The sequence below is a fragment of the Arvicanthis niloticus genome, chromosome 28, assembly GCF_011762505.2.
Source record: "Arvicanthis niloticus isolate mArvNil1 chromosome 28, mArvNil1.pat.X, whole genome shotgun sequence".
Taxonomy (NCBI): domain Eukaryota; kingdom Metazoa; phylum Chordata; class Mammalia; order Rodentia; family Muridae; genus Arvicanthis; species Arvicanthis niloticus.
In genome coordinates this window covers 26656792-26681788 of record NC_133436.1, presented here as the reverse complement: position 1 = coordinate 26681788, position 24997 = coordinate 26656792, and the positions used below count along the sequence as shown (strand labels likewise).

Genomic DNA, 24997 nt, shown 5'->3' with positions numbered 1-24997 from the left:
CTGCACTTATGTGCACAGGCACCACACACAGACACACATGTATGTATATAATTAAAATTAAAAATAAATATTAAAAAAGCTGTTTGTATGTTTAGTCTGTTCTATGTCTCCATTTTGGAAAAATGGAAAAAAAATACAACAATGTTTTTCATAGCCACTAGCAAATAGGTAAGAATAGGGTGGGAAAAGAAGAACAAGTTTTATGTAAGATAATCATGTATATATAACAAGATAATCATATATATACACACATTCATTATTTAGTGAACTTACAGAATTGTCCTAGAGATTTTCCTTTTCCTAGCTACCTTCATAGTCTCCCAATCTCCAATAACTAAAATTCTACCCTCAACTTCTGTACAATCAACTTTTTAGATTTGATATGAATGACCCTTTAAATTTAGCACAGTCCAGAAAATAAGCACATAATGGTTATCATTATCAGTATCATTTACTGATGTCACACCATCATGCTTGCATCCCTAAGTGACTTTTTACTACCTCCTGGTGACCAACTTCATTGTCAAATCCCTCCAAAAATCTAGTCTAATACAAATGCATCTGAGCCAACCCTTTTGAAGTACTTGCCAGTTACACTAGAGCAAGTACCTCATATCACCTTTACTACATCTCTTATCTGAAACCTTTAATTACTTATTGCTTTGCTGACACAATTCAAGTGATCTTTGATTTCCAACCTGAGGTCAGGACTCCATTGCTTTCTATGCTTCCTCCTGCTATGAATTTCTCTTCATACTTGTGAAGGTGAGTAGGCATCCTCTTTGTGCACACTCTCTTGCTCTCCATCTTTCTCTCAAAACCCTTCTCACAACTTCATCTTACTGTTCAACCATCCCTTTTCTTCACTAAGAATAATATCTCCAAGTGTCCCAAAGTATCTCCTGAGGTAAAATAAGCAGCCTACATTTTGTGATGTTGATATACAATACATATTATTTTATAGACCCCCTCAAAACAAACAAAAAAACCTCAAAATGTGAAAATTTTGTCAGAAAAATTACTACAACTTGGTAGTAACTTCTTATATGTCAGAGAATTAAAGTACAGAATGAGAAACATATACAAAAAGTATAAGTGAATATACATATTAACTAGACCAATCAATTTCTCAACTCATAAAAAGAGGCTAAGCATTTGAGAGGGAGTAAGTGGTGGGGGTGTGGTGGGGGTGCTTGGGGGGTTGGCGGGAGAAGAGAGATGGGGCAAAGGATATAACTGGTTTTGGTTAAAAATAAAATTAAAAACCATAAATGTCATCTATAACTTTTCAGCAGAGAGTGTTCAAATACATTCCATTTTTCACTCCCTACAGGTATTATCCTAGAACTTCACCGTAAGAACTCAGCATTGCACTAGGCTTTGGGACCTGGAAGTGCCTTACTATTTAGGAGGCAGGCTTTAGCCTCCCTGCCAAGGAAAGGCACCATGAAGAATGCATTGGTTGAGTCAGTCAACAGGAACTAGGTCTAAGTCTAAACATGAAAGTCTGTGGACAGAATAGGTAGTTAACAAAGACTCCCTTCAGCAATACGTGACTATTTTCAGCTATCAATCCTACTTACTTTAGGCAATAAACCTATGAGCTGTTTACCCTGGTAAGAGTGGTGCATACGGACCAATAAGTAATTTAGTGTTTGTCATCTCTATCACATTTACAAGGTTATCAAAACAAATAAAACACTTGGGATAGACTCAGAGATAAGGACTATAATGTGAAAAATTGAGATTACCTTTCAAGTTTATTGGCAGTTCAATCTAAGTACCATCTTACCAATTAAAATTTTTTTTTTTTTGCATTACCTACATTGAGGAAACAGTCCCCACCCCAAGTCCCTACCACGAAGCCTTATAAGCATATGCTAACAGGAGAAAACAAATCACAAAAATAAAAATAATTAGGAAAATACTATAAACCATTACAACTTGAGCTTCAAACAGTGTTTCCCTTTGGACAACGCTGTGGTTTATGAAAACGGTTCAGTAAAATAAACCCAGCGAGTAACCTACACTTAGGGTGCAGAGAAATCTTACATGCAAACTTGCACATTTGTCAGAGTGCAAAGGGGGCACTTCGTCAGTCATGGAGGGGACAAGAGATATAAGCCAAGGCTGTCTACACATGCCACCTTCATCTGCTCTTCCAAACCTCCAAAGACGTTTGATCCACTGAACCCATAGTGCGTACTGAACCATGAAAAGCCCAAACTACTGATGTTTTAATTAAAACGCAGTATTTTCCAGGAAGACTTTACTACTTTTCAAATCTGATTTACCTGGGGGACTACCTACAGAGAACCACAAAATTTCCTTATAAAAACTTTAAAAGCAGTAAGAGTAAAACATTTCACACTGGGCCAGGCTTCATTCTAAGTACTTTAGAGCTCAGTTAATCTCTGTAAATGACAACGGCATAGGCTCTGGTGACTATCCACAGAGACAACACAAGCACAGAGAGGTTAAGTGGTGAAGCTGAGGACTGCACAGTACAGGTTACTATTGCTCCTCCAGGGGAGAACCAGGAGCCCACTATTTCTCAAAAACACAGACTAGTATGGCAGCACCAGTGAACAAGCAGAATCAGGTCAAACAGTGAGTCCTAGTGGTAAGTGGCCAGCAGCAAACACAGATGTGGAAAATGTACTTACCTGCAGTAAGGGGAAAGCTACTCAGCTCAGTGCTAAAGCAACACACTAACGCCCGGTGCCAGTAGTTATTTAAGGTATGGACGATTCTAAGAATAACTACCACCATTAACCATGTTATAGAATGTGTACTCCAAGGTCAGTGACATACTGACTGATCCAATCACTTTGCCATCTCTGAGAAAGGTACTGTTCACCAGAAAACAGCTAAGCTTCTGTAATTTGTTCAAGGACATGCAGGAGCAAAACTCAAGTGGAAGTCTATAGGCTTTATTACTAAGATCTCATCTAGAGCAAATGTTTTCTTTTTTTTTTTTTTTTTTTTTTGTTTTGTTTCAAGGCTCCGTTTCTCTTAAGTATTTTTTATTGGCTATTTTATTTATATTTCAAACGTTGTCCACTTCCCAGTTTCCCTTCCACAACACCCCCATCCCACTCCCCTCCCCTTTGTCTCTATGAGGGTAGTACTTCCCTGCCCAGTCCCCACTCCCACCTCACCACCATAGCATCCCCCTATGCTGGGGTATCAAACCTCCACAGGACCAAGGGCCTCCCCTCCCACTGATGCCAGATGTTTTCATGATTCAAATGTTTTCTAAATGCAAGCTTCCCACAAAATCTAAGTTTACATAAAAAACTATACTATTTTTAAAAATCTGTTTCTGCCAAAGTTTCAGACATAAATAGAATAAAGAAGTTAAATTCACTATGAGGATTTATGTAAAAATAATTTAAGACACTTAAATATTTTATTGAAATACTTCCCATTATCTAAATTTTAAATTTTGTATTAGGATCAATTTCCCTCCACAGTAAAGATCAATTTTGTTATGCTGGGGGAAGCGGCAAAGAATAGCTTGGCTTAACATGCTTGTTTTATAACTTATCCTTTAAAAACATAGTTAGCTAATAGAGTAAAATACACTACTTGTCGTTAAAAAACAGATTAAAAACTGGAAAACAAATAGTAAGTATAATGATGCAACTAATATGAATCCATGATCATTAAAGAATTGCTAATTGCTAATTGTGTGTGTGTCTGTGTGTCTGTGTGCGTGTATACACATCAACTGTTCCTTGGTACTTCTCTCAATTAGACAGTGCTATTGCACACATAGCTTCAGGGTTGATTCAACCTCAGTCCCTGAATGGATAGAAGTTTATTAGTGCCCTACTTTGAAGTTTGTGTAATTGCATTGCACTAATTCTAGGCTAACGGTAGCTCACAGTAGTTTTATTAGATCTAGTTCTTACTGTTCTTGCTTGTTGTTAGGCTCACAGGAGAACTGATGTTAGCCACAGTATGATTATGCTTAACCTTTACTTAGCTTCTGTCAAATGTACATATACAACATTCAACTCACCATGATACAAATAACAAGCAAAGCCCCAAGAGTTCCCAAAATTCTATCTTCACTTCAGGGGAATAACAACAACAACAATGGCAAATGCTTATAACAACAACAACAATAATAATGGCAAATGCTCACATGGTGTTAGTCCAAGTACTAGGCACTAGGTACTTCTCATACTCATTTACCTCAAACAACGGTATGAGGCAGGTACCATTTTACTCCTAGCTTACAAATGAGAAAACAATGCACAGAAGAAAGCCCAGAGCACTTTAATGCTTGTTTAATGAGTCTTAGAATTAAACTGCAACTTTTAAAACTCTACCAAAGGGTTTATCTTAACTAATAAAAGAATGGACAAATAACAACTGATGATGTGATGGAGAGAACAATCTATCACTTGTGGATCAGAGTGCCAGTGCTTATTATGGCTGTCCTTAAAGTGATTCTGAACAGTGCAGAGAAAGCTCCTGTACGAGCCCAGTGCATATTAGCACAAGACCACAAGGCATGTGGTCATCTCGCTACGACTCCAGAGCACGGCATTGCAATGGTTGCCACTGGCATCTCTTTCCACAATCTGCCATGCCCATGGACCACCTGTGTGCACAATACACATGAGAAACAAGTTTCAATGGAAAGAAATAGAAAATAAAAACAATAAAGTGAGTAAAACAAAGCTGTTATGAAACTTTAACCAATGCCGCTGTCTGCTAAAGGTGCAGATACTCCTCTAATGAGTACTGAGATGTGAGAAACAAGAAGGGAAAGCTTTCTTTCCAACTGTGCTTTGTTATCTCTGGGTACACATCCCACACTTGGGAAACAAAACATAAGCTGTGTCTGCTGTCTCCCTTCTGGCTCCAGTACATAGCCAGGTCTAAAGCACCGTATTTCCATTGTCATCTTAGAGACTGCTCTAAGACAAAGAATAAACCAGTTATTACAGTCAGCAGCACTACGGGAACACCTCAGCACAATCTCTTCAGTCCTCAAATAAATATATTCTAGGGATTGGGAGGTAGACCAAAAGTTCAAAGACAGTCTTACCTACTGCAAACAATATACAAGCCTCAAAGATATGCCAGGATATAGGGTTGTCATTTTATGCCTTCTAGAGTCTACAGTACCAAGTGTAACTACTGCCCTTGGGGGAGCTGGATTCGATCTCAGTTCATGTTGAACATGTAGCCTCTTATGAGTTCTAGGTTTCTCAGCAGAAAAGTGGAAATACCTACTTTTAAATTTAAAGTTACAGATATGTCAATTAGCTCAACATCCTCCTTATTGTAAGTGCTATATAGTTACTATTGTTATTTTAAGAACTAATTAGACGTATATAATATTGGGGGGGAGGGGAGCCAACATTGCTTTAAACAATCTGATCTGGACCATCAGAAAGGGACAGGCTTTTGGTAAGCTTAAACACCAGAGGCAATTCAAATGGGGAATGTTAACAGAGCAGGGTAAGAAGGTAGTGGAAGCAAGGCAGAAAACCAGAGCAAGCCAGGGAGAGTGCTAACTACAGGCTAATCTTGACAGACCAGGTCTCAAGAGTATAACTTCTAATCCGACCTCTCATCCTTTAGCACTTTAGCAGAGTTCACTGGGATGTAGGAGGCCACTGCAGCAGTTTAACAATGAGTGGTCAGAGATGGAAAATACAATAGCAAGAAGCACTGAGAAGCTGAGACCTTTCAAAGGGTTCTCAGAACCTTGAGGCAGAATAGAAGAAAGGAATCAAAGCTAACTCTGAAAAAGAGAAAGAGAACGGAGACAAAGGGGGGCACCAAACACAGACTCCTTCAGCACCAGGATAAAAGACATAATAGCCACCAAGATGACATTCAATGACAACAGCAAGGGAGGTGGTAAGACAAAGAAAGAGCCACAGAAAGGTCTGGATTGGTTAAGTAGGATAAAAATGAACTCTATGAATATCTTTAAACCAGACATAGTGGCACATGCCTTTAATCCCAGCACTTGGGAAGCAGAGGCAGAAGGATCTCTGTGTTTGATCCAACCTAGTATACAGAGTTCTAGGCCAGCCAGGGCTACACAGAGAAATACTCTCAAAAAACCAAAACCAAACCAAAAAGAAAAACAAAAGTATCTTTAAATGGCTGGGAAGCTCAGCGCTCACTGATTCCGAGCAAACACGGCTTGTGCAGAGGAGCCGCACTTAGGTTCCGGTCCGATACCCAGCTCCAGCAGCTCACAGTTCCCTGTAACTCCAGATCCAGGGACCCAAACAGGGCCTTTGCAAGCACCTGTACCCGTGTGGATTTATTTACCTACAGGCACACACCTACATTTACACATATTTAAAATAATAATTGAAACCTTTTAAAAGAGTATCTTTAAGAGAAAAGAAGGCGAAGCAAAAGGTAGATGACTAGTACTTGGGGAACCAGGGTTCGCGGTGGGCAAGCAGAAACAGGAACCAATTGTTTTTTGACAGCAAAAGAGAAGAGAAGGGGACAAGTGGATATGCAAACTCAAGAGAATTACATTGGGAGCAAAAAGAAACATTGCAGAAACTGACCTCCATAAACATCACTGGGAAGTATGGCAATTACAACTTTGCCATTTGTTAGGTACAAGTGAGAAACACTAGGTTTGGATTCCTTCCAGAATTAAGTCTAGAGGGAAATGTGATCAAGGAAGTAAAAGATTTCTGACTGGTTTAAAACTGTGGGCAGTGAACAGAAAACCTAACCATAACCTCCCTACCTCAGGCCATCACTCTTTCTGAGGGCGGGCTCTTTTACTGCCCTCAACCACTTCTGCTTCTGTTCCTGCAGATTTGCACAGTGATTCTGACATGGCCCAAGTTGCAATGGTCTATGCTAGGAACTGTGCTATCCTGAAGTGATACTGTGTGCAAAGGCACTTTTACCCATAAATTCATTTGTGGCTCTACCTGTACCCAGGTACTCAGAAACTCCATAAGTTATGTTTTATATTGTATTTTATGAACAAAGGTACATGCTGCAGCATTGAGATACCCAGACTCTGCCACGGCTAATCCTTATAATTGCAGATAAATTCCTGCTTTTTGTTTTTTTAAAATGTCCCAGTCTGCTATTACACTTTTTAAAAGTTCTCAAAGAAAGAAGGAACTGGCAAACAGGCAAACATATCAGCAAAGTCAGAGCTCAGAATTCAGGGCTAGTTGTTCCTGTTCTTGCTGCCTCTCTCTCCTCATGCCCAGAATGCTGATTGGGATGGGGAGAGCACCCACAGTGCTAGGCAGCAGGCCAGCCAAACACAACTTCCCCGCCACACGTTGACTTACTTCCCTGCCTGAGGAGGCCTGCCTTACTTTCTCATCCTCATCTGTGTGGACTGCAAGAGCTGGATGAAGCAACTGACTGGCCCTGTGTTTCTAAATATCTGCTATGCATTTCTAATACTCTCCTGTGACACCGTGAGATCATGAATGAAAAGGAACCTGAATTGTAGATATGTGAAGGCCTGCAGTCTTACCACGTAAGAGGCCGAGGCTGAGGGTTGTGAATTTGAGACCATGTAAGGCACCAAAGGCGATAAGAAAGGAGGAAGAAGGGGTGAGAAACAAAGGGTGGAAGAAAAGATGGATGAGAGAAAAATCAAGGAAGGGAGAAGGAGGAAAAAAGGGAGGGAGGGCAGAAGGGAAGGAGGGACAGAAGGAGGGAAGAAGAAAAGAAGGTAGGAAGGAGGAAAAAAAACAAAAAAGAAATCTGAATTTTATTCACAATACATTTCCAGTGTTATTGGCTCTGAAGTGCAGCAAGCAATAGACAAACTCCAAATGGTACCAACTGCACTGGCTAATTTTATGTCAAGACACAAGCTAGAGTCATCTGAGAGGAAAGAGCCACAGTTGAGGAAATGCCTCCATTGGATCAGGCTGTAGGCAAGCCTAGAGAGCAGTTTCTTAATTAGTGAGGAAGTTCCCAGCCCTCTATGGGTGGTGCCTTTACTGGGCTGGTCCTGGGCTCTATAAGAAAGCAGGCTAAGCAAGTCATAAGGGAACAAGCCCATCAGTTACTTCTGGGTTCGTGCACTGGGTGAGTGCCTGCTCTCACTGCTTTTGAGGGTAAACTGTTATATATGGAATTTTGACTAAAATAAACCCTTAGCTTCCTAAGTTGTTCTGGTCATTCCTAATCACAATTGATCACGAAGGAGTGAAGCTTTAGAAACCCATGATGTTGTTCAAATCAGGATCTCCAAAGCCTACCAAAGTGAAGACAGTTCATACAGGGATGGGGAACACCCTGGAAGTGGAAGGAGAGTGTTCCAAATGAGGAAGCAGCCTGATGAGAAGCAACTACTAAAATCACAAGCTCTGCACCAAACAGACCACAGCCTGCTGAGTTGAAGCATGAAGCCCATGTTAGGACAACAATCAGGATGGAGCTGGACCTAGGAGGAAAGCTATCAGGTGCCTTAAACAACAACAACAACAACAACAACCACAGGCCACCAGCCTTGAATCAGCAATACTTCAGCCCTGAGTTTGTATTCAGATCCTGATTAGTCACCTAGTGAGTGCACTTCTACGGCACCACTTCAAAGACCACTCTCACCATACATCTTAGGAGAGTTCTGACCTCACTCGAAAGGAGAAATACTCGTGTAAGCTTAATACTTAAAGAGGGCCATGGCATCTCCCTTTCTCTGTCCCTAGCTCCTGCTAGAGACCAACCTAGGGTTCTGAACATCATTCTGTCACTAAAGTACATCTCTAGCTAAGCTATGATACAAAAACAAAAACAAACAAAAAACCCCACAACAAAACAAAACCAACTTTTTTAAAGCAAGCACAAGAACAATCTTGAGGTAACAATGCCTTAATGCAATGTAAATGTATTGAGTATGTTCACAATAGCTGGCTCAAGTCATCTTGGCAGCTTCTATCCTGTCTGCAAGTATACTGGGTCTAGCTGAAAGAACTACGCAATCTGGTCTCAAAAGCTGAAGGGGCAATCACTGCCATTTTGAATTTTAAGGTGGCTGAAGAGTTTAGCTTGGACCTAGCAATATACTGCTGGGGAATGAAGATACTGAAAGTATAGAAATACAAACATAAAGGGCAGTGTTAGAAAAGTACAGGTGCCGAACTACCTGCTGGGATAGCCATCGAAAAGTTCAAGAAGCACAAATCAAATAAATAAGCAAACAAACATGAACACAGTATTTTATATACGAGTATTAAATTGTTCTCTTGAATATCTAACCTCATATAATACAATATTGCTTTATACATAAATATATATTGTTTTACATATAAACAATACTGTTTGTACCTTGATTCAGATTGTTATAGATAAATACTTCTGGGGCAAAGTAAATCAAAGGACTATTAAAAAAGTGAGTTGGTTTATAATCTTAAAAAAGAAAAGGGAAAAGATCTTTACCAATCCCACATCCAATAGAGGGCTAATTAATATCCAATATATACAAGAACTCAAGAAATGAGACTCTAGACAACCAAATAACCCTCTTAAAAATGAGGAACAGGGGGCTGGAGAGATGGCTCAGTGGTTAAGAGCACTGACTGCACTTTCAGAGGTCCTGAGTTCAAATCCCAGCAACCACATGGTGGCTCACAACCATCTATAATGAGATCTGATGCTCTCTTCTGGTGTGTCTGAAGACAGTGTACCCATATATAATAAATGAATCTTTAAAAACAAAAAAAAAAACTAAACAAAGAATTCTCAACTGAAAAAACTCAAATGGCCGAGAAGCACCTAAAGAAATGTTCAGTATCTTTAGTCATCAGGGAAATACAAATCAAAACAACCCTGAGATTCTACTTCACACCAGTCAGAATGGGTAAGATCAAAAACTCAGGTGATAGTAGATGCTGGCGAGGATGCGGAGAAAGAGGAACACTCCTCCATTGTTGGTGGGATTGCAAGATGGTGCAACCACTTTGGAAATCAGTCTGGCAGTTCCTCAGAAAATTGGACATAGTATTACCTGAGGACCCAGCTATACCACTCCTGGGCATATACCCAGAAGATTCTCTAACATATAACAAGGACATATGTTCCACTATGTTCATAGCAGCTTTATTTATAATAGTCAGAAGCTGGAAAGAACCCAGATGTCCTTCCACAGAGGAATGGATACAGAAAATGTGGTGCATTTACACAATGGAGTATTACTCAGCTATTAAAAACAATGAATTCAAGAAATTCTTAGGTAAATGGATGGAACTAGATAATATCATCCTTAGGGAGGTAACCCAGTCACAAAAGAACACACATGGTATTTACTCACTGATAATTGGATAATAACCCAGAAGCTTGAACTATCCAAGATTCAACTCACAGACCACATGAAGCTCATGAAGAAGGAAGACCAAGTGTGGATGCTTTAGTCCTTCTTAGAAGGAGTCACAAAATACTCAAGGGAGCAAATATGGAGACAAAGTGTAGGACAGAAACTGAAGGAAGGACCGTCTGGAGACCATTCCACTTGGGTATCCATCCCATGTGCAGTCACCAAAGGTAGATGCTGATGTGGATATCAGGAAGTGCATGCTGACAGGAGCCTGATAGAGCTGTGTCCTTAGAGGTCTGCCAGAGTCTGACATATTCAGAGGCAGATGCTCACAGCTAACCACTGAACTGATCAAGGGGTTCCCAATGGAGGAGTTAGAGAGAAGACTGAAGGAGCTGAAAGGGTTTGCAGCCCCATGGGGACAGCAACAATACCAACCAACCAGAGCTCCCAGAGTCTAAACCACCAGCCTGGGAGCACATAGGGAGGGACCCATAGCTCCAGCTGTATATGTAGGGGAGGATGGCATTGTTGGGCATAGGTGGGAGAGGAGATCCTTGATCCCATGAAGGCTGGATGCCAAGTATGGGGGAATTCAAGGGTGGAGAGGTGGGAGTGGGAGGGTGGGTAAGGGCATATCCTCTTAGAAGCAGGAGGGGGAATGGGATAGTGGGTTCCTGGGGGGGGGGGAATGGGGTAAGGGGATAACATCTGAAATGTAAATAAAATATCATATTTAAAAAAAAAAAAGAATAAAAGGAACTCATCATGAGAAGAGATGTGCTCTATGCCTGAAGAATATAGTAAGAAATGACAAGGAATGTAAAGGAAAGTCCCAACAGGAACCAGTCCAAATTTAAACTAGAAAACATTTTAAAGGAGCAATAACAAACTGGTCAGGAGTCTCCCTCATTCTTCTACCTCTAAGACCCTAAATAAGAGCTGTGTCACGAAGACAGCTTTCAGATGCCTCAGGCTTCTAGCTATCTGCCTCAGGTCTCGTCTCTTTCACTAACAAATGCATTCTGGTTGACTTAGTCAGGCTTAAGGCATAAACTGGTGTCTAGATATTAAGAATATAAAAAGCACGTCATGGAACACTCTGCTAAGTTTCAGTCTTCTGTGAAGACAACAAAAACAACAACCACCACCCAACAGTTCCTCCACTTCCTTTGGGTTTGTCAGCAGCATCACTGTTCGGCAAGCTCTACGGCTCCCCACCTCAGAGTCACCTGTATTGGGGTCTCTGGTCTTTCTTTGGGTACATTTCACTTAGGAAAAACAAACCCTCAACTTAATTGCACACTAAGAGGGGAAAATAAAAGGACCATCGGCAGGCTCTAAGGCTGGGAGCAGCACTGTGTTCAAGCAAAACACAAGCAACAGAAGGTGTAATGCCGGTTCTGTTACTTAAAGCCAAGATACTGCAGATTCCAAGTTTTCTTGCAGAGCAAAGCTGAGCAAATGAAACTTATCTGGTCACATTTTAAGAACCAGACCCCATGCACATTGCTTCACACACTTCTGGCTGCCGTTCATTACCAATCCTTCAGATCTGGGATTAACAGGAATCTTAGCAGGTTCAGTTATCAGATCAGGGTGAGAAGTTAATAAGCACCAAGCAGAGAGAGATTCAAATCTGAAGCTGTCACATTCCAAAGTCTATTCTATTTTGACTAAACTCGATGTTTGTTGACATGGAAAGTTACAAAGGTGTTTAACTGTTTTCCTGAGACACAATGTAGTACTCTAGAACGAACACTCACTCTAGATCACAATGTAAGAGTGCAATATGCACTCAAAACATTGAACCCGTGGCCCCCAAGCCATAAACTCAACATAAAAAAAACCCTCACCGACTCTTTTAGTTTCTAGGCAGTAATTTTCCTTTTCAAGTCTACTGATATGTCAACATCAATGTGTACTTTTGCTTAGCTCATAGGCAAACCATAGTAACAATCAAATTAATATTAGATCAGCACTCTTTACAACTAATTTTTACACAAAGAAGCATAATTGTGATGCCTGGACACAAGATCTGGTTATTTATGAAAACTCAAGAATTAAATGGAGATGTTATATCAGTCCTTCAAAGGCCTGATGTCTACAGAGTCATGATGACAGACTAATTTTTCAGTCCTTAAGTAGTAGAAACTACTGTTGTATTAAGATTATAATTTGTCAGACATCATTTTAAATTCATATTTTGGGGTATTACATTTCTGTAATTTCCCATAAAATTATGACATGCCAATTAAGTCTATCTAAGTGCAGTAAGATCTGTGCTGGCTTGAATGAGATGTTTTCACTGAGTTGTGGGCACTCAAATACTTGGTCCCAAGGTGGGAGCTCTTTGGGAATAATTAGGAGATATGGCCTTGCTGGAGGAAGTATGTCACTAGGCATGGGTTTTGAGGTTTCAAAAAACTCATGCAATTTTAAGTTAGTGCTCTCTGCTTCCTGTTTGTGGTTCAAAATATGAGCTCTGAGCTGCTGCTCCAGCCTTCTGTTACCTGTTCCACCATCATGGATTCTAACCCTCTGGAGCCAGAAGCCCCACATAAAGTCTTTCTATGAGTTACCCTGGTCATGATGTTTTATCAGAGCAATATAAAAATTAGTAATATATCACTCAAAGTATCAAAGGCAGAAATTGGTCTAGATTTGGTCCAAGGCATAATTTCTAGTTCCTTCTAACAAATACTATGCTTACACAGAGTAAATTAACTGAATATAATGACACAAGCATTGACCTGGGTACTTTCTAGAGGCCAAGACAGGAGGATCACTTGAGCTTAGAAGGGGAAATTAATATATACACAGTGTGCAGAACGGTCCCTGACACACAAAACAAAATGAATAACCACTACCCAGAATTCATTGTTGGTGTGTCAGACATGGTGCCCTGTGCCCATTATCCCAGCATTTGAAAGACGGAGGCAGCAGGACCAGGAATCAAGGTGATCCCCAGCTACAGTGTAAACTATGTGAGCAAAACCAAGCAAACAAGTGCAGTCGGTTCTAATGACTCCTCATGTGACAAGTTACATATAAAGTCTATCTTCAAAACCTAAGTCCCTCACCAAATGCCCACTTGCATTAAATTATGATACAGCTTGATAAATAAAATTATATTCACAGTGCAGTCCCCAGTTCACTTTCAAAATGACAAATTCATGCTTTAAACAACAGAGCTGTGAAATAGAAGTTTTACCCCATAAAATTAAACCACAGTTCAGCTTACAGTTCAAAGAGAGCCTACAGTGCTGTACACCATCCCACACCTCAAGTTTAGAACTGTTTTTCTCCCAAAGTCGATTCCCTCCAGAATGCCGCTTCTGTCCTGGGATTAGAGAATCATCAACATCTGTTTCTATGGATCTTTTCCATAGAATTTTTTCTATAGTTAGTTTTCAAATATTTCATATAATGCAATACAACAAGTATTTTTTTGTGTCTGGTTTCTGTCATTTAGTAAGTTTCTAACATTATCTTTGTTACAATGTATATCAGAATGTGTTCCTTTTGATGACAGAATAGTACTTCCCTTTATGGATATAACATTTAATTTGCCAATTACTAATTGATGGATTCTTTTGATTGTTTTTCAGGTTTGCTAAAGAGTAGTGCATTTGTAAATTTTCTGACAAAGAACTCCTGGAACATTTTCTTCTGTCTCTTGGGTAGATGCATAAAAGTAAAGGCTGCTTATTCCTAGGTAAGTTTATGCTCAAGTTTTAAAGCCAGTGTTTTACAAAACAGCTATGTGCCAATTACATTCCCAAGAGCAGTGTGAAAGTATTGTATTCTCTTCACAATACCAATACTAAGTATTAGCAGACTTTAATTATAGCCTTTTTAGTGACAGTTTATCACTGTGGTTTAATAAACAGCTCCCTAATTATTAATGACATATTCTAGATGAAAGACTGTTACCATGTTTATAATATGCAAATATCTTTCCAAGTCTATATCCTTTGAACTTTCTTACCTTCTGCAATAGTAAACATTTTTTGAATAAAATCCAATTTATACTTTTTTTTTCTTTCAAGGTTTATATGATCTTAGTGTCATATCTAAGAGCTCAAGCTAACCCAAGGTCACACATCTAGAAGTTTCATGGATTTAAATTTTACAATTAAGCACATAATCTATTTTAAATTAACTTTTACATATGATGTGATTTATAAACAAAATGCTTAAGTCCATTTTTCCTGAGTACACAGGTATCTACCCACTTTAGAAGCATCTGCTGAGAATACCCTTTTCCCAATAAAATCTCCTGGCAGATTCCCACAAAGTAAACTAATCATAAGTATAAAGGCTGATTTCTGAATTCTCAATTCTGATCACTGATCTACTCATTTAATCTTAGGCCAATCATTCTGTCCTGGTTAGCATAGCAGTGTAGTCAGTTTTTAGAATGAGAAGGATCAAGTCTCCAATTCTGCTCCCGTATCTTCTCTTAAGTCTTTTGGGACTGGCTTAACTGCTTCAACAAACCACAAGGATTTTGTTAAAATCTAGGTATTAAAATTCAGCCTTCCAACCTAGACACATACTCTATTTGTTTAAATCTTCAGATTTTGTGTAATATTTTACAGTTCATCCCTAAATCTTTTTGATGCTACAACAAATGTTTCCTACTATAGTATGCTGATTTCCTGAAACTACAATCTTAATCTTGTCTCAGGAGAGAAAGCAGAAGCCACTGGCTGGAACATTTCTCCACTAAATCTACATACCTTCCTATTTGCCTCCCTGTGTTAAAATTGAAGGAATGAATTCTTTCCTTCCAGAAGACTGTGTGGTCAGGATCCAGACCATTCCTATCCTCTTAATAATTCTTCTTCCTTCTTTTCTTCAATAGTTGGAACAGCTGAAATTATACCTCCTCGAAGATTTCCTTTACAATCTCATTCTTCCTCCTCAAGTCAGCTGGGCCTGCCCTGGGTCCATTCACTTTCATGGGCAAACTGCTTTTTAAAAAGCTATCTCTAGGTCCTATCTCTGAGCCCTTGGCTAGTTAATCCTCAGGCCATTCAAACCTGACATCTACTGAAAGTAGTCCATGAAACAGGGCTATCGCCGGGCGGTGGTGGCGCACGCCTTTAATCCCAGTACTCGGGAGGTAGAGGCAGGCGGATTTCTGAGTTCGAGGCCAGCCTGGTCTACAGAGTGAGGTCCAGGACAGCCAGAGCTACACAGAGAAACCCTGTCTCAAAAAAAAAAAAAAAAAAAGAAAGAAAGAAAGAGGGCTGCTATCGAAGCCACCGATGACATCTAGTTTCTAAATCAATCCAATAGCTTCATCTCTACTCACATTTCTCAGACTCTCAGCCAAACTCAATGCAGGTGGCACCGACACCATGAAACCCAGGTGTATTTGGAGGATGTGCAGTCTGCATTCTTCACCTTCCTCCAACTGTTCTGCTTGTCCTTAGCCTCCACCCTACGGCTTCTATGTCCCAACTTTGAAATGTTCCGTGGTCCTTGAGACTCAATTCTAGACATTTTTTTCTTTATAGTCTTTTCTTCAGTATTTTCCTCAATTACTGTTTTCAATTTGCCAACAATCTAAAAATCTTCAACTCTTCCTCTAAGAGATAAATATCTCCTCAAGATGTGTGGATCGTCAATGGTAAAATCCGCAACACAGACTTCCGTAATTTAAAATGAACAAAAGAGAGCTTGTAAATTCATCATTAGTCTTTTACCAAAATAGCACCCCCTAAAACCCACTGCTTTCAATCATCCAATAATGGCAATGCCAACAATATCCTTACACTCTTTTTCCTCTCTCAAGTTCCATAGCAAATTCATCACCATGGCTTCCTATTTTTAACTAAACAATCTTACCACTCCTCTCCCCCCTGGCTGCCTCTCTCTAATCTAAGCCACTGCTATTTCCCATGTGGACTCCTGCATATCCACCAACCAATCTGTTCACTTTCCCCAGTACTCTCTTAAAAAGTTATGAGTGGGGAGGAGGGCTAAAGAGACGGCTCAGTAGTTAAGAGCACTCTGGCTGCTCTCCCAGGCAGGCTAAGCTCAACCACACGGTGGCTCATTAATTAATCTATTAATAAAATTTGAGTCCCTGCTCTGGTGTGCATGAAGACAGAAAAAAAAATTATATATATATATACATACACACACACATATATGTATATATACACATATATGTATATATACACACACATATATACATACATAGATATGATAAATCCTTTTTGAAAATTTTTTTAAAAATCTTTTTAAAAAAGTTACGAGTGGTCTTTAAAAATAGAATTTAGATGTTACCCCTCTGAATAAAAATGTATAGATTCCCATTAAAATCCCAACTCCCCAGAGTAACTGGCCCCTTCCTTATCCCTCTTTTGTCCATTAATGTTCCAGTTTCTCATCTTAAACACATAATCTCATCATAGCTTCAGACTGGTCACACAGACAGGTCACAGCCCTGGATACGTGGCCTCACTGCCTGCCCAGGCCTGCGCTGAGATGTGCTCCCCTCTCACGGTGTGTCTCACTATCTTCCTACCAATGGTCCAGGCCTCCGCTGGGATGTGCTCCCCTCTAACGGTGCGTCTCACTATCTCCCTACCAATGGTCCAGGCCTCCGCTGGGATGTGCTCCCCTCTCACCGTGCGTCTCACTATCTTCCTAGCAATGGTCCTCTGTGTTCACACAGTTCCTTTCAATGTTACCACGGACACAACACACTGCGGCAGAGACCGCAGCTGATCTTTCACCACTACATATAAGCCATGGAGGTAGATGGTGACCACAAGGAAGTACTGTATAAAATTGATTTGAGAAAGATGTTTCTTCAGTATTTCACACCATAAGACTGTGTTAACCTAGGGAGCCTCTCAAGCTTTATCAGGCTAGGACAGGGCGGCAGCATCAAATTAAATGTAAAATGTTGCATAACTATGTTTTCTAAGCAGATGTCCAATGTGTCCACCAGAATCCCAAAGGATTCAACAACTCAAAAAAATACACTAATAAAATCTGACTTTGTCCCTTAACAAAACAGACTTCAAATTAAATATATGATAATTCTTGAAATAAAACAGAAAAGAGATGTATTCTTTTTTTTAAAAGCCCAAGTCCTGTAATTTACCAATCTTAAAGAAATACAGTAGGTAATTAGCTTCTGTCAGACAGATTTCTTCCTCCTCCTCCACTTCCCCCTCCTCTTCTTCTTTTCTTTTCTTTATTTTCTTTTTTTTTTTTTTTTTTGGTTTTTCGAGACAGGGTTTCTCTGTGTAGCCCTGGCTGTCCTGGAACTCACTCTGTAGACCAGCCTGGCCTTGAACTCAGAAATCCACCTGCCTCTGCCTCCCAAGTACTGGGATTAAAGGCGTGCGCCACCACTTTCTTCTATATAGGCAAACGGAGCTGAATGGAGAGACCTAGCACAGTGTTTTGGAGACTTTTCCCTTGCTGTGATAAAACACGACCAAGGCCACTTACAAAAGAGTAATTGGGCTGTTCCAAAGGGTTAATGTTCATGACAGTAGAGCAAAGAAATGTTCAGGAGTAACTGAGAGTTCACACCTTGATCCACAAGGACGAGGCAGAGAGAGACACTGGTCAAAGGGTCTTTTGAAACCTCAAAGCTCATCTCCAGTGACACATCTCCTCCCAAAAGGTCATCTCTCCTAATCCTTCCCAAATAGTTCTACCAAATGGGAACCAAGGATTCAGACACATGAGCCTAAGGGGACTGTTCTCATTCACACCACCACACAGAGGGAAGGCTGCAAAACATGCAGCCTACGCAAGGACAAAGCCTGGAAGCCAGGCTGCACTTCTCAATTTAAACACTCACTGGTCCAACTCATACAATCTTCTATTTGTCACTATACCATTGCAGGCTTAGGTTTCCTCCTTAAATCACTCACAGAATGCAAAGAAACCAACTGAAGTGTTAGAACAGTGGCAGCACACACAGACAATCATTTCTATCAGAAATCCAGAAAACCCACCCCAGCCACTTCCTGTGTGGTGATTCAGGTGAACTGACTGTCAAAGTCACAAAACTGGCGGGGGTCAGCCTGTTTAATGCTCCTTATGTTCTTTTCTAGCCTGTCACAACGCTTGCAGTAAGCTCCCAACATTAAAACGCTGGACATGAAGGAAGGCAAGGCGCCAACTAGCATGACATGAATTCCCAAAGTAAGCATGACATTGTATGAAGACGCCAGCTGTGACTTCTTTCATAAGCAGTGCATGGAAAATGTCTAATTAACTCAAGTGATTTAGATAGTGATTTAGAAATTACAAAAATAAAAATCCCCTGATTGAGAGTAACAAACTGGCATTTTATTAATCTTCTGATATCTGCTGTATAAATAAGGTTATAGTTCTAATATCCTATGCATAAATAAGGCTATAGTCCCACTTCAGACATTCTACTAGATAACAGATTTTGTAACCAACTCAAGCAAGTTTCAAGAGAAAAACTGGTTTATATTTCATTGTTGTTCTCCTCCCATTAAATTTATGTATCTTATTAAAATACTCTACCAGCTATTGCTCAACACACTGATCTAAAGCTTTTCAGCGTCACCAAAAGGGCACACTGCTGGCAAGCTTCAATAAAAGGAGAGTTAGTACTCAAAGCTTTTATCACAAAAATCATACATTCAAGTCTGTGTAAGTTCTGACATTTCCCAGATAAAGAAGAGGTTTTGTTTTGTTTTTTTTAAGTGAAAGCTAAGAAGATAAACTGATTAATGTGGTAAATAATATATTTCTTATTCTTTAAAAAATAAATTGCTTCTGGAAAAGTTAACTAAAGCTATTAACACTGAAAATCTTCAGCAGAATGGCAAAACCGATAATTACTGTAGGTCAGATCTTCAATTCCTACTCTGGGACAAAATATCACAAACTACCAAGCTCCTCCTCCGGGTTGACTGACACTATCTTCAACAACAAACTCTTTACCCCTAAATAGGTTTTCTCTGCTATTCCAGGTCGGCCTCAGCTGCATAGGGAGACTCTGTCTCAAGAAACAAACACTTGGGTGCTGGAGAGATTGCTCAGAGGTTAAGAGCACTGGTTGCTCTTCCAGAGGACCTGGGAGCAATTCTCAGCACCTGTATGGTTGTTCACAACCGTCTGAAACTCAAGTTCCCGGGAATCTGACATCCTTCTCTAAACTCTGTGGGCACCAGGCATGCTCATGGTGAAGACACATACTCATAGAACACTTGGATACACAGAATACGTTTTTTAAAAGTACAAATACTAACTAACAAGTGTAGTGATATCCCTTAAGATGTCTGACAGTACAATATAAAACTGTCAGTATGTACCCAGGAAAGCAACAACAAGAATCTACCTGTCTCTGAAGTGACTGCTTTGAGACATCATTATAAATTAAACTCTTCACTATTCAAAAGAAAAAGACTACATATAACTCAAAAGCAAGCAAGTCAAAGTCTGAATGACTTAATTGCATTCTTCAGCTGGTCCCAACAGTGAAGAACCAGCTCAAGGTGGCAAGGGATAATGGGAAAGGAAGGACATTCACTATTATTTAACTTCTCTGTCTAATAAGTTCCTTGTTAATAAGAACGATACCCACTTCCCAGGGCTGTGCAGGGATCAAGTGAGTTCTCTCATGAGAACAACTCCGGGTAAAAGGAGCCCACTGGGCACTCAATGCCAGCTCCTTCCTCCTTCAGCTCCAGGCCCTCTGTTCTTTGTTCTCTACCCTCATTTCTCCAGATGACTCAGCCCTCTCTCATGACTTTTATTAACAAATGTTGAAAAATACTGGTCCAATCAAGGTCCTAATATGTATGTAAAACACTGTCTGTTCCCTGCCCTTGATACATGTGAGGAAAAGACTGCCAACATGTGAAGAGAACCAACTTTCACCATAAACAGAATACCCGCTTCTTTTGACGGCGAGCAGCATCCCGAAGGCCTGCTCACGCTCTGCATTCCTCTTTACCCCAGGCATCCATCCTACCCCTTGTCTGATTGGAGGGATGTCCAAAAAGAATCCTTGCCACCATCTCTCCATCCAAATTATGCCAAAGAGGCCACGATTAACCAAGTTTGCCTTCAGAATCAACTCCTGTAACTCTAGACATTTCCTGTCTCCTGTCAGAGTCCAGGCCAGGTCTCAAATCTCAATAATACTGCCATTTTGAGCCAGAAATTGTTACACAGGCTGTCCCATGCACTCTGGGCCATTACACTGTAGCTCTGGCCTCTACCCACTACATAACAGCAAAACCATTCCCTCCTCCATTTTATAACAACCCAGAATATTTTTAGACATTGAAAAATGGCCGGAGAGTATAAAACCACTCCTCCTTATACTGTCCTTTCTCACCTTGTTTCCTGCTGTTCTTAAATTTCTTTGAGGTTTTTTTTTTTGTTTCTGTTTTGTTGTTATTATTATTATTATTATTATTATTATTATTATTATTGGTTTTTCGAAACAGAGTTTCTCTGTGTATCCCTGGCTGTTCTGGAACTCACTGTGTAGACCAGGCTGGCCTCAAACTCAGAAATCCGCCTGCCTCTGCCTCCCAAGTGCTGGGATTAAAGGCGTGCACCACCACCACCCAGCTAAATGTTTTATGTTTTAAAAAATAATTTATGGGCAGTTGTGAGGCATGTTCTAACTGGTCTCAGGAGGTGAGAGGGCAACTTAAGGAAGTCAGTTTTCCCCTCCATCATGTGGGTCCTACACTTGGCAACAGATGCCGTTACCCATGGAACCATATCACCAGCCCCATGACCCCATGCTTTGTGTGTTACTGGCCTAGTTCCTCACCATTTCCTATCTTAGATATAAAATCAGCCCCAAAGATAAGCAACCTCTTCTCTATGACTGACAAAAAGCCTCCTAGAGGACTGCTTTTATAAATCACTTCGTTCAAATACCCTTCACAGTCAGTGAAGCTTCCCATCCAGTCTTGATCATCTGGACTCAAGTATTGTCCCAAAGGCACTTCACACAGTAAAGTAGTAAGGACCCCAGCTGCTCTTCAGAAAAGACACCTACCCTTATTTTCCACTCTAGTGCTGTCACTGTGGTCTGGGGTCCAGTACCCAGCACCCACTACCCAGCACCCATGCCACACCCCTGTAACAGCCTCCTTCCCTATCCTCTGCGTTCTCTACCACTCAAAGCCAAAATTTCCAACGCTTCTCCATTGCGACTGAAAGAGGTATGAAAATCTCCTGCTTTCAGTCTTTAGTAATAGGACCTCTTCCCTACTCTGTTTCATTATTTCCAAGCACATTTTAGCTTGGGTAAAATCTTACTATCTACTTGTCCTTTGAAAAGGTTCGGAGGTGGCCCACTTTTGGTCATATTTTTCCCCTGCCTGGAAGTCCATCTTCTCCCCACCCCCGTCTGAATTGTGTCCTGTTCTTATTTCCTTTGTGTCTGTGAACACAAGGAACCTCTCCCAGGTACACTTTTCTTTACACCTGAATGGCCTTGTCATTTACAAAGCCCTCAGACGCCTTGTGCCTCTGTTGACTCCCTCCAGTATCTAACTCAACAAAGGGAACAGAACTCTGTGTTATGTTTGAATAACCCCAAAAGCGATGGAAGGCTGTGTTCAGAAAGTCTCAAACTCCCATAAGAGAAACTAAATCCACATTCCCCTTCTGTCTCACATTTCTATGTCTTAGGCCAAATTTTAAGTAAACTGCTTCAAGAGTCCAGATTGCTACTCAGTACAGGTTGGCTATCCTTTATCAGCAATGCTTGAAACTAAAGAGTTTTGAGTTTCAACCCTCCCAACCCCAAATTTTGGAAGGTTTGTGTATACATAATGAGATATCTTGGGGGTGTGATCCAAGTTTAAAGATATCTCTTTACGTCTCACATGCACCGTGGTCCCACAGTTTGAGAGTAAATTAAAAAATGATAATTCTGAACACAAAAGTTTCATAATGTGGCATTCTCCACTTGTGTTATTTTGGTCCTCAAAGTTTTTTCAATGTCGGAGTATTACAGATGTCCTGATCAGGGAGGGACACTCAACCTGAACATATTACTGTGAGAGTCTTGTTCAGGGAATTCCTACTGTTTCCAACGTGTAATTGAATCCCAAATGTTTAAGCTATTTAAGCTATCTATGCACAAAGACAATAGAAAGTTATTTTTCAATACCAATACAATTGAGTAAAATATAAAAATAAGTTGGATTCAATTGAACATCTCTCAGCTGGAGGCTAATGAATGCTAACTTCTACACCCTAAACAATGTATTTAAACACCCTAAAGTCTTGTTCACCATTACAATGACAAAAAGTCATTTTCTGTCAACTCTGAACCCCAAAGACAAAAGCTAAAACAGAACATGGGAGGCTTCTCCGAACCCCAAAGACAAACGCTAAAACAGAACATGGGAGGCTTCTCCTTGATTTTAAGTCCTCAGAGATAGGTTTATTTCCATAATAAATGAGCATGCTTTGACCAGAACCTGTAGGTTTTCTACCAAATCCATTAGACACTAGCCCCACAGTGCCATCATTTAACCCATCAGGAAACTACAGGCTGGTTTGTGTGAACCCAAGCTAAAACTGGTTTCTGCATTGCAAGAGGGCCATAAAAACAAAAAGCAGTGAATCCACACAATCTGAACAGCTGCACAAGCCTCAAATAGTCACCATGTTGCCCTTTTCAGCAGCAAAGATCTGAGACTATCCTTCACTGGTACCTAAAACACTCACTTTCCCCCCACCATACCTCGGGTTTTAAAAAAGACAATAAATATAAAACAGAAGCAAAGAGAAAAAGAACTCATTCCCTAAACCACAGCAGGCACTCAGGTGTCATCTATATCCGAAGTGTGTATAGAAATTTTTTTATGACACAATAGTTTTTGTCAGAACACTAACTTTCACTCTAAGATGGGCCTCCAAGAACTCGAGGCTAAGGAGGCAGAGCCCTGGCCCAGAGTCACGTTTCTATTGAACAAGAGACTCCTGGCCCAGGCCACACCTGTAATCCCGGCACTTGAGCAGCTGAGGGAGCACCAGGACCCTGAGTTCAGGGCGAGTCTGGGATATAAACCAAGAAGCTGTCTTAAAACAAAGTAAAAGAAAACCTGTGGACCAATCGTCTGCTTCCACTGTATTATATCCACTTCCGTCTCCATGTGTTTGGAGATTCGGGTAACTGGCTTGGGATTAGGATGAAAACTTACAACAGTTCCTTCCCCCCATGCCGTTTAAACAGGCTCTTACTATAGCAGCTATGAATCATCAAGCAGTAGCGTAATGCTTACCACAAATATTAGCACTTCTACGAAGTCACCTGTAAAAACAGACGACAAAGGAGGTTTAAACTAACCGTGCTTGCTGCTACAGGGCAGAGCTACAGATGGAGAATATCCACCTTCCTGATTCTATCTGTTCAATATATTCCAAACGAAATCCACAAGCTCCACCAACTACTCGCAAAAGCCCACTGTCCACGGTACACTGGCCACCCATCCTACGAACAAGTTCTTTTCGCATCCACCTACAGGCAAGTATATCAAATGTCTCAGTCTTCCCCCCAAGAACACAGCTTCCTTAAGTAATAATTTAAAAATTAAAAAAACAAAACAACCAACCAACCTGCTTCTTGGATACCTTAAGCTTAACAAAACCCACTTCATCGATTCTGCTCAGCTCACTCAAAGATTCATACGGCATCTTGCCTGCCTATACTCGTAACTTTCCTATTGTGCGGGAGCCGGAGAGCTACGTGAATACTGGAATCCACTGCAGAAGATCCACACACACCCCGAGAGCCTTCCTGGCAAGTTGCTCTTCCCGTGCACAGGCTGACCGATGGATGCAGGCAGAGGCTCCGCAGCCCCCTGCCCCCACCCCGGCAGGGCGACCCCTCCCCCTCCAGGGGTCCCCGCACACCCGCACCTGCGGCCTCTGCCTGCCGCCGGGGGATCCCCTGGGGAACCTGCCCTTCTGGAATCGTCGCCCACTCCCGCTCCCGCTCCCGCTCCCGCAGGCCCGCGCGGCCGGGGACGCGGCGGTACCTGGAGGACCACGTCGTTGGGCAGCTGCGCGGCCCGGAACAGCTCGAGCACGCGCCCGTTGACCACCACCTTCTTGGTGCTCTCGATGTCGCAGTAGGAGAAGAGATCCGAGTAGTATTTCTGCTCGGCGTCGCTCAGCGTCAAGCCTTCCATCTTCGCCTCGGCCCGGCGGCCGCCCCGCCCCGCATGCACCACCCGGTGGCGCCGGCCCCACGACCCGGGGCGGCCCGGCGGGGGACTTGCGCGCGCGGCACGGCCTCCCCGCGGGGCGGCGAGCTCGTGTGGCCCGGGGCGGCCGGCGGCGGCAGCGCGCGCCTCTGCGCGGCCGCAAGCTCGGCGTGGGGGAAAAGGAGGCGGCGGCTCGGGGATCGGCCGCGTCCCTCGGGCTTCCCGCCTCGGCTTCCCCTTCCGTCCACGCACCCCCCCCCCTCGGAGAAGTTGTGGGGCTTCGGAAGTCTAAAGTTTCGGGGGCTCGGGGCTGCGCGTGGCCGCCGCTCCGCCTCCCTCGGCCGCCATTGACTGCGCCCCGGCCCGGCACTGACAGCGGCGGCCGCGCTCCAGACCCGGATGTGAGGCCGGGAGGAGAGAGCGCGAGAGGGAGAGGGAGAGAGAGAAACACCCACCGGGCTGGCTCGGCCGCTCCCGGGAGAGCGGGCCGCAGCGC

General features: G+C 41.7%; 1 protein-coding gene across 8 annotated transcripts in view; it reads right to left on the bottom strand.

The window, feature by feature from the left end:
- Nucleotides 1-24618, bottom strand: part of Reps1 (RALBP1 associated Eps domain containing 1) — a 75327-nt gene extending 50709 nt beyond the window's left edge. For 6 of the 8 annotated variants that reach the window (XM_076926927.1, XM_076926928.1, XM_076926929.1 and 3 more), the window contains exon 1: nucleotides 24334-24617. In XM_076926927.1, coding sequence (XP_076783042.1) covers nucleotides 24334-24486 — 153 coding nt within the window. In that variant the 5' untranslated portion in view covers nucleotides 24487-24617. Of the gene's footprint in view, nucleotides 1-24333 lie in introns of all 8 variants that reach the window. The other 2 variants (XM_076926930.1, XM_076926931.1) reach the window with 1 other exon arrangement.
- Between the last annotated feature and the right edge of the window lie 379 nt (nucleotides 24619-24997).